The sequence below is a fragment of the Nerophis ophidion genome, linkage group LG26 (genome assembly GCF_033978795.1).
Source record: "Nerophis ophidion isolate RoL-2023_Sa linkage group LG26, RoL_Noph_v1.0, whole genome shotgun sequence".
Taxonomy (NCBI): domain Eukaryota; kingdom Metazoa; phylum Chordata; class Actinopteri; order Syngnathiformes; family Syngnathidae; genus Nerophis; species Nerophis ophidion.
In genome coordinates, this window is record NC_084636.1 from 4,639,937 (window position 1) to 4,650,915 (window position 10,979).

The 10,979-nt window shown below is 40.5% G+C and overlaps 2 protein-coding genes across 14 annotated transcripts in view; both read right to left on the minus strand.

Moving 5' to 3' along the window:
• Positions 1-1,453: 1,453 nt before the first annotated feature.
• On the minus strand, positions 1,454-3,529 carry LOC133543853 (uncharacterized). Of its 3 annotated transcripts, XR_009804543.1 has the most exons (3): positions 3,149-3,529; positions 2,636-3,072; positions 1,454-1,991 (listed from the first exon to the last, which is right to left on the minus strand). XR_009804543.1 is itself a non-coding variant. In XM_061888702.1 (2 exons), exons 1-2 carry the CDS (start codon positions 3,527-3,529, stop codon positions 2,707-2,709), a joined length of 747 nt encoding a protein of 248 aa, XP_061744686.1. In that variant the 3' UTR covers positions 1,454-2,706. The 3 variants fall into 3 exon arrangements, 2 of the variants coding, with proteins under 2 accessions (XP_061744686.1, XP_061744687.1); XM_061888702.1 differs by having other exon boundaries at positions 1,454-3,072; XM_061888703.1 differs by lacking the exon at positions 2,636-3,072 and having other exon boundaries at positions 3,088-3,529.
• lpp (LIM domain containing preferred translocation partner in lipoma) overlaps positions 1,454-10,979 on the minus strand; it is a 515,529-nt gene continuing 506,003 nt past the window's right edge. For 9 of the 11 annotated variants that reach the window (XM_061888695.1, XM_061888697.1, XM_061888701.1 and 6 more), the window contains 2 exons: positions 7,282-7,402; positions 1,454-4,234 (listed from right to left, as the gene is read on the minus strand). In XM_061888695.1, the coding sequence (XP_061744679.1) occupies positions 4,106-4,234; positions 7,282-7,402 (250 nt within the window). In that variant the 3' untranslated portion in view covers positions 1,454-4,105. The remainder of the gene's footprint in view (positions 4,235-7,281; positions 7,403-10,979) is intronic. The other 2 variants (XR_009804541.1, XR_009804542.1) reach the window with 2 other exon arrangements.

Here is a 10,979-nt window from a genome sequence, read left to right on the forward strand (position 1 = left end):
ATTACATTTTGACATGTCAGGTAAACGACACTAACATCGCTATGTGAGCTAAATGCTAACATTACATTTTGACATGCTAGGTAAACAACACTATCATCGCCATGTGAGCTAAATGCTAACATTACATTTTGACATGTCAGGTTAGCAACACTAGCATAGCTATGTGAGCGAAATGCTAACGTTACATTTTAACATTATGCTTGGGTAGCAACATTAGCATGTCTATGTGAGCTAAATGCTAACATTACATTTTGACATTTCAGGTTAGCAACACAAATACAGTTATGTGAGTAAAATGCTAACATTACATTGTAACATCATGTCAGGTTAGCAACACTAGCATAGCTATCTGAGCTAAATGCTAACATTACATTTTAACATCATGTCAGGTTAGCAACACTAGCATAGCTATCTGAACTAAATGCTAACATTACATTTTGACATTTCAGGTTAGCAACACTAATACAGTTATGTGAGTTAAATGCTAACGTTACATTATAACATTATGCTTGGGTAGCAACACTAGCATGTTTATGTGAGCTAAATGCTAACATTACATTTTGACATTTCAGGTTAGCAACACTAATACAGTTATGTGAGTTAAATGCTAACATTACATTTTGACATGTCAGGTAAACGACACTAACATCGCTATGTGAGCTAAATGCTAACATTACCTTTTGACATGCTAGGTAAACAACACTAATATCGCCATGTGAGCTAAATGCTAACATTACATTTTGACATGTCAGGTTAGCAACACTAGCATAGCTATGTGAGCGAAATGCTAACGTTACATTTTAACATTATGCTTGGGTAGCAACATTAGCATGTCTATGTGAGCTAAATGCTAACATTACATTTTGACATTTCAGGTTAGCAACACTAATACAGTTATGTGAGTTAAATGCTAACATTACATTGTAACATCCTGTCAGGTTAGCAACACTAGCATAGCTATCTGAGCTAAATGCTAACATTACATTTTAACATCATGTCAGGTTAGCAACACTAGCATAGCTATCTGAACTAAATGCTAACATTACATTTTGACATGTCAGGTAAACGACACTAACATCGCTATGTGAGCTAAATGCTAACATTACATCTTAATATCCTGCCTGGGTAGCAACACTAGCATAGCTATGTGAGCTAAAGGCTAACATTACATTTTGACATGTCAGGTAGACAATACTAACATAGCTATGTGAGCTAAATGCTAACATTATATTTTAACATCATGTCAGGTTAGCAACACTAGCATAGCTACATGAGCAACATGCAAACATCGCATATCATTATACTAGGCTAGCATTTTCACTGACTAAAAAACGGAACGATCCAACTTACAGCTGCCAGGTCTTTTTCAAGACGCCTCGCGAAGCCGGCTGAAATTTCCAAGCTTTCCCCCCGACGTCGAGAAGACTCTGTAAAAAAGGGCACTGAGACGAAATGCAGTTGCAAAGTTGTTTTTATTGAAAGAAGTAAACCAAGCAAACAGGCGGCCATTTTGTTTGTTTACTTTGGTCAAGGCAACACAGTTTGGTCTTTTCCTGGGCAGAAGGCACTTGAAGGCAAAGAAAAACTCCAATTTAAGGCGTTTTGTTTTTATTAACAATACAATAACTTTCTTAATCTTTTGTCCGAGCAATGCCAGCATCAAATATAAAACACCTAAATTCCAAGCAAGCTAATATTTGCTGCTCTCAAACTATTTGCGATTTTTACTTGCGAAGCAATTCGTTTTTTTCGCAAAGTTTTTCCCCCCCGCGATAAGTTACACTGCATTTATTATTTACGTTGTTCTTTTCGGCGCGACACATTGAATAAAATAAACACAACGGTTACAAAAATCTCCGGCGCGATTGATAGGAATAGTTTCACGATTATACTATTTTGTTTTCACATTTATATTAAAATAGGCGCGGCTAACTAGCGGCGGCTAACGCCGAGTTGAAACATTTTGCGGTCCCCTTATGATACTCGTCCAGGTGACATCCGTCCACATGACACCCGTCCAGGTGACACCTGTCCAAAGTGACACCAGTCCAGGTAACACCCGTCCAACGTGACACCTGTCCAGGTGACACCAATCCAGTTGACACCCGTCAACGGCACACCCATCAAGGTGATCCACGTGTCACCTGGACGGTTGTGACATAGACGTGACACCCGTCCAGGTGACACCAACGTGACACCCTTCCAGGTGACAACTGTCCAGATGACACCTGTCCAGGTGACACCCATCCACGTCACACCCGTCAAGGTGACAACCGTCCAGGTGACACCCATCCATGTGACACCTGTCAAGGTGACACCCATCTAGGTAACACCTGTCCACGTGACAACTGTCCAGGTGACACCCATCCATGTGACACCTGCCTAGGTGACACCCATCTAGGTAACACCTGTCCATGTGATACCCGTCCAGGTGACACCTGTCCACGTCACACGCGTCAAGGTGATCCACGTGTTACCTGGACGGGTGTGACATAGACATGACACCTGTCCAGGTGTTACCTGGCCAACGTGACACCCTTCCAGGTGACAACCGTCCAGGTGACACCCGTCCAAGTGGCACCCGTCCACGTGGCACCTGTCCCACGTGAAACCCATCCACGTGACAACCGTCCAGGTGACACCCGTCCATGTGACACCTGTCCATGTGACACCTGTCTAGGTGACACCCATCTAGGTAACACCTGTTCACGTGACACCCGTCCACGTCACACCCGTCAATGTGATCCACGTGTTACCTGGACGGGTGTGATGTAGACGTGACAACCGTCCAGGTGATACCTGTCCACCCTTCCAGGTGACAACTGTCGAGGTGACACCCGTCCACGTGACACCTGTCCCACGTGACACCCATCCAGGTGACAACCGTCCAGGTGACACCCATCCATGTGACACCTGTCCATGTGACACCTGTCTAGGTGACACCCATCTAGGTAACAGCTGTCCACGTGACACCCGTCCATGTGACACCTGTCCCACGTGACACCCATCCAGGTGACAACCGTCCATGTGACACCTGTCTAGGTGACACCCATCTAGGTAACACCTGTCCACGTGACACCCGTCCAGGTGACACCCGTCCACGTGGCACCAGTCCATGTGACACCTGTCCCACGTGACACCCATCCAGGTGACACCCATCCATGTGACACCTGTCCATGTGACACCTCTCTAGGTGACACCCATCTAGGTAACACCTGTCCACATGACACCCGTCCAGGTGACACCCATCCACGTGGCACCTGTCCATGTGACACCTGTCCCACGTGACGCCCATCCAGGTGACACCTGGCCAATGTGACACCCTTCCAGGTGACACCTGGCCAACGTGACACCCTTCCAGGTGACAACTGTCCAGGTGACACCTGGCCAATGTGACACCCTTCCAGGTGACACCTGGCCAACGTGACACCCTTCCAGGTGACAACCGTCCAGGTGACACCTGTCCAGGTGACACCTGGCCAACGTGACACTCTTCCAGGTGACAACCGTCCAGGTGACACCTGTCCATGTGACACCTATCCACATGACACTTGGCCAAATGACATCCGGCCAGGTGACATGGTTGAAAAGTCAACCGCAATCCTGGCAAAGGAGCCCGAAAGGTTGGCGGCGTACCATTAGCTTGGCGCTAGCAGGACACTTCCAGGCGGTGTGGATGTGAAATATGTCCTCAGTGGCTAAAAGTCTTAAAGTGTCCATGAAATTCAAGTTTGAAAGAAGTTGCACATCCATCCGACACGTACACACCACGCTAGCGCTTAGCGAGCTAGCTCGTGACACCAAAGCGGAACAAGGAGAGGTTGCATATTCATATTTGTGTTATTATTATTATTGTTTTCCCTCCAAACTCGGGCAAAGGTGAACAATCGTTACAAGTTAAAAGCGATTCGAGGCTAAATGCTAGCTTAGCTTAGCATAAAAGGCAGACAAAGGTGACTAACTGATGCTAAATGCTAAGCTAACTGTAACATTGAAGCGTAAAAAAACAAAGTATACATTGATACTGGTGGTAAGCTAGCGTGCAAGCGAGCGGGGGAGGGGAGGCGGGGGAGGGAAAGTTGGTCACAGTTGTGGGCGGAGTCGTTCAGAGGTCAGTGGTGGTCTTGGCGGTCAGAGCTTGGATGCGACCCGAGTTGCACTTCTTGCACAAGACGTGGTCATCCAGAGGGTAGCAGCCCTGGTTGTCTCCCTCCGACAGCAGGGAGCCGCAGTCCTGCACCACAACACGCTACGTCACACCACCACAACACCACATGCTACGTCACACCACCACACAACACGCTAAGTCACACCACCACACAACACGCTACGTCACACCACCACACAACACGCTACGTCACACCACCACACAACACGCTACGTCACACCACCACACAACACGCTACGTCACACCACCACACAACACGCTACGTCACACCACCACAACATGCTACGTCACACCACCACACAACACGCTACGTCACACCACCACAACACGCTACGTCACACCACCACAACATGCTACGTCACACCACCACACAACACGCTACGTCACACCACCACAACATGCTACGTCACACCACCACACAACACGCTACGTCACACCACCACAACACGCTACGTCACACCACCACAACACGCTATGTCACACCCCCACATGCTACGTCACACCACCACCACACGCTACTTCACACCACAACATGTTACGTCACACCACACCTCACTACATCACACCACCACAACACGTTACCTCACACCACACAACACGTCACATCACCACGCTACATCACACCACCACACCACGCTATGTCACACCACCACACAACACGCTACGTCACACCACCACACAACACGCTACGTCACACCACCACACAACACGCTACGTCACACCACCACAACACGCTACGTCACACCACCACAACATTCTACGTCACACCACCACACAACACGCTACGTCACACCACCACACAACACGCTACGTCACACCACCACACAACACGCTACGTCACACCACCACAACATGCTACGTCACACCACCACACAACACGCTACGTCACACAACCACACAACACGCTACGTCACACCACCACACAACACGCTATGTCACACCACCACACAACACGCTACGTCACACCACCACAACATGCTACGTCACACCACCACACAACACGCTACGTCACACCACCACAACACGCTATGTCACACCCCCACATGCAACGTCACACCACCACCACACGCTACTTCACACCACAACATGCTACGTCACACCACACCTCACTACATCACACCACCACAACACGTTACCTCACACCACACAACACGTCACATCACCACGCTACATCACACCACCACACTACGTTACATTACACCACACCCCACTACATCACACCACCACACCACGCTATGTCACACCACCACGCTACATCACACCACCACACCACACTACGTCACACAACACCACATTACGTCACACCACCACACCACGTCACACCACCACAACACGTCACATCACACCACCACAACACGTTACGTCAAACCACACCACGCTACGTCACACCACAACACGCTACGTCACACCACCACAACACGCTATGTCACACCACCATAACACGCTACTTCACACCACCACAACACGCTACTTCACACCACCACAACACGCTACTTTACACCACCACACGCTACGTCACACCACCACACGCTACGTCACACCACCACACCACGCTACATCACACCACCACACGCTACGTCACACCACCACACCACGCTACGTCACACCACCACAACACGCTACTTCACACCACAACACGCTACATCACACCACAACACGCTACGTCACACCACCACAACACGCTACGTCACACCACCACACGCTACGTCACACCACCACAACACGCTATGTCACACCACCACACGCTACGTCACACCACCACAACACGCTACGTCACACCACCACACGCTACGTCACACCACCACAACACGTTACGTCACACCACAACACGCTACGTCACACCACCACACCACGCTACGTCACACCACCACACGCTACGTCACACCACCACAACACGTTATGTCACACCACGCTACATCACACCACCACACGCTACGTCACACCACCACACCACGCTACGTCACACCACCACAACAAGCCATGTCCCACCACAACCTCCCATGTTTCAGCTACCTCATTTGCATATTTAATGCACCTTATATACATATAGATCATGTTCTGGTACACTTACCTCACATTTAATGCACCTTATACACTGCATATATTGTATTTGTACCTTACTTACATCATATTTAATGCACCTTATATACGGTATATATTGTAGTTGTACCTTACTTACATCACATTTAATGCACCTTATATACTGTATATATTGCATATGTACCTTAGTTACCTCATAGTTAATGCACCTTATATACTGTATATATTGTATTTGTACCTTACTTACATCATATTTAATGCACCTTATATACTGTATATATTGCATATGTACCTTACTTACATCACATTTAATGCACCATATATACTGTATATATTGCATATGTACCTTAGTTACCTCATAGTTAATGCACCTTATATACTGTATATATTGTATTTGTACCTTATTTACATCATATTTAATGCACCTTGTATGCTGTATATATTGCATATGTACCTTATTTACATATTTAATGCACCTTATAATGTACTGGTACGTCAGATCTCTTTTTGACATATTTCATGTACCTTATATGCAATGCACCATTTGTGTATATTTAATGTAATGTACCTTATTTGCACAACTAATTTACCTCCTATTTAATGTACCCTGTTAGTATATATGCACCATATTTACATATGTTTAAGGTACCTTATTAACATATTTAATGTACCTTATCTCAATATTTATTGCGATGTATTGACACCGAATGCAATAGTCAATCATATCGAAATGTTATATCAAGTTAAAAGAAATGTCATCTAGTCGATGATAATATTGGAGGTTTTTAGACGTTCATAAATATTTAACTTGTCTTATTTCATTAACGTCACGGAAAAAATCACGACAAAAATCACGTGACTTGCTCTAATTCGAAGTGTGCACATGACCTTTCTCAAACGCACACACACACACACACACACACACGCACGCACGCACGCACGCACACACACACACACACACACACACACACACACACACACACACACACACACACACACACCTATTTTGTCATAATATCAGAAATATAATAATATGTCATGTATTAACTGCTAGCAGTTAGCGGTTAGCATACCTCACAGCGGTAACAGTGCACGTGGAAGTCACGATCCAGGGCGACGATACGAACGGTTTCCTCCTGGCCGGGAGCAGGCATGATGGGTTCTGAGCACACGCAGCAGCGAGGAGCAAACTTCCTAAAAAACATCAGAAATACACAAAAACATCACAAATAGACAAAAACAGCAGAAATACACCAAAACATCACAAATAGACAAAAACATTACAAATAGACAAAAACCTCAGAAGTACACAAAAACATTACAAATAAACAAAAACAGTACAAATAGACAAAACATCGGAAATACACAAAAACGTCACAAATAGACAAAAACATCAGAAATACACAAAACATCACAAATAGACAAAAACATCACAAATAGACAAAAACATTACAAATAGACAAAAACCTCAGAAGTACACAAAAACATTACAAATAAACAAAAACAGTACAAATATACAAAAACAGCAGAACTACACAAAAACATCAGAAATACACAAAGCATCACAAATAGACAAAAACATCAGAAATACACAAAAACATCACAAATAGACAAAAACATTACAAATAGACAAAAACCTCAGAAGTACACAAAAACATTACAAATAAACAAAAACAGTACAAATAGACAAAACATCGGAAATACACAAAAACGTCACAAATAGACAAAAACATCAGAAATACACAAAACATCACAAATAGACTAAAACATTAGAAATACACAAAAACATCACAAATACACAAAAACATCACAAATAGAAAAAAACATCACAAATACAGCAAACATCACAAATAGACAAAAACAGCAGAAATACACAAAAACAGCACGAATAGACAAAAACCTCAGAAATACACAAAAACATCACAAATAGACAAAAACATCAGAAATATACAAAAACAGCAGAACTACACAAAAACATCACAAATAGATAAAAAACATCACAAATACAGCAAACATCACAAATAGACAAAAACATCAGAAATACACAAAACATCCCGAAAAGACAAAAACCTCAGAAATACACAAAAACATTACAAATAGACAAAAACATCAGAAATATACAAAAACAGCAGAACTACACAAAAACATCAGAAATACACAAAGCATCACAAATAGACAAAAACATCAGAAATACACAAAAACATCACAAATAGACAAAAACATCAGAATCACACAAAAACATCAGAAATACACAAAAACATCAGAAACACACAAAAACATCACATATAGACAAAACATCACAAATAGACAAAAACATCAGAAATACACAAAAACATCAGAAATATACAAAAACATCAGAAATAGACAAAAACATCACAAATAGACAAAAACATCACAAATAGACAAAAACATCACAAATACACAAAACATCACAAATAGACAAAAACAGCAGAAATACACAAAAACATCACAAATAGACAAAACATCAGAAATACACAAAAACATCAGAAATACACAAAACATCCCAAATAGACAAAAACATCAGAAATACACCAAAACATAACAGACAAAAACATCAGAAATACACAAAAACATCAGAAATACATAAAAACATCACAAATACACAAAGCATCACAAATAGACAAAAACATCAGAAATACACAAAAACATCAGAAATACACAAAAACATCACATATAGACAAAACATCACAAATAGACAAAACATCAGAAATACACAAAAACATCAGAAACACACAAAAACATCACAAATAGACAAAAACATCAGAAATGAACAAAAACATCACAAATAGACATAAACATCAGAAATACAGGAAAACATCACAAATAGACAAAAACAACAGAAATACCCAAAAACATCACAAATACCCCAAAACATCACGAAGACAAAAACATCACAAATAGACTAAAACATCAGAAATACACAAAAGCGTTGGAAATACACAAAAACATCACAAATACACAAAAACATCAGAAATACACAAAGACATCAGAAATACAGGAAAACATCACAAATAGACAAAAACATCAGAAATACACAAAAAAATCACAAATACCCCAAAACATCACAAAGACAAAAACAACACAAATAGACAAAAACATCAGAAATACACAAAAGCGTCAGAAATACACAAAAACATCACAAATACACAGAAACATCACAAATAGACAAAAACATCACAAATAAGACAAAAACATCACAAATAGACAAAAACATCAGAAATACACAAAGACATCAGAAATACAGGAAAACATCACAAATACACAAAAACATCAGAAATACACAAAAACATCACAAATACCCCAAAACATCACGGACAAAAACATCACAAATAGACAAAAACATCACAAATACACAAAAGTGTCAGAAATACAGAAAAACATCAGAAATACACAAAAACATCACAAATAGACAAAAACATCAGAAATACACAAAAACATCAGAAATACACAAAAACATCAGAAATACAGGGTAACATCACAAATAGAATAAAACATCAGAAATACACAAAAACATCACAAATACCCCAAAACATCACAAAGACAAAAACATCACAAATAGACAAAAACATCAGAAATACACAAAAGCGTCAGAAATACACAAAAACATCACTAATACACAAAAACATCACAAATAGACAAAAACATCAGAAATACACAAAGACATCAGAAATACAGGAAAAATTCACAAATAGACAAAAACATCAGAAATACACAAAAACATCAGAAATACCCCAACACATCACAAAGACAAAAACATCACAAATAGACAAAAACATCAGAAATACACAAAAGCGTCAGAAATACACAAAAACATCACAAATACACAAAAACATCACAAATAGACAAAAACATCACAAATAGACAAAACATCAGAAATACACAAAAGCGTCAGACATACACAAAAACATCACAAATACCCAAAACATCACAAATAGACAAAAACATCAGAAATACACAAAGACATCAGAAATACAGGAAAACATCACAAATAGACAAAAACATCAGAAATACACAAAAGCGTCAGACATACACAAAAACATCACAAATACCCAAAACATCACAAATAGACAACATCAGAAATACACAAAGACATCAGAAATACAGGAAAACATCACAAATAGACAAAAACATCAGAAATACACAAAAGCGTCAAAAATACACTAAAACATCACAAATACACAAAAACATCACAAATAGACAAAACATCACAAATAGAAAAAAACATCAGAAATACACAAAAACATCACAAATACACAAAAACATCAGAAATACAGGAAAACATCACAAATAGACAAAAACATCAGAAATACACCAAAAAAAAAATCGCAAAAACACCAAAACATCACACAGACAAAAACAGCAGCACAGTGTCAATATTACAAGTTTAAAAATGACTCAATCAGTAAATAAAATCCAAATGTTTTAAATTAATAATATAATACGATAAAGTTTTTCAAAAATGAGAAAACATTTTTTTACAAGTGTTTAATATTTTCCTGTTAATATTTATTTTTTTTTACGATTTTTTAAATTAAGAGTTAAACTTGGGTATTAATTGGATTTAGTTTAAAAACGATTATGTAAAAATTTTTTAGATTTTGTTATTTAGCTCCAACATTTGGGACAGGAAATGGTTTCATATTTCTTATAACATTTTCTAAAAGTAATTAGAAGTGAATTTTGAGTAGGTTTTTAATCTAAATGTACAAACTAGACTTTGAATCTACTGTTTGAATTATGCTGACAATAT

Bases quoted from the DNA above. Each gene is read 5' to 3' on its own strand.
- LOC133543853 (XM_061888702.1), bottom strand. From the start codon at position 3,529: ATGGACAGGTGTCACCTGGACGGTTGTCACCTGGAAGAGTGTCACGTT. The intron at 3,073-3,148 runs CTGGATGGGTGT...GACGGGTGTCAC, and splicing joins GTCACATGGATGGGTGTCAC to GTGGACAGGTGTTACCTAGA.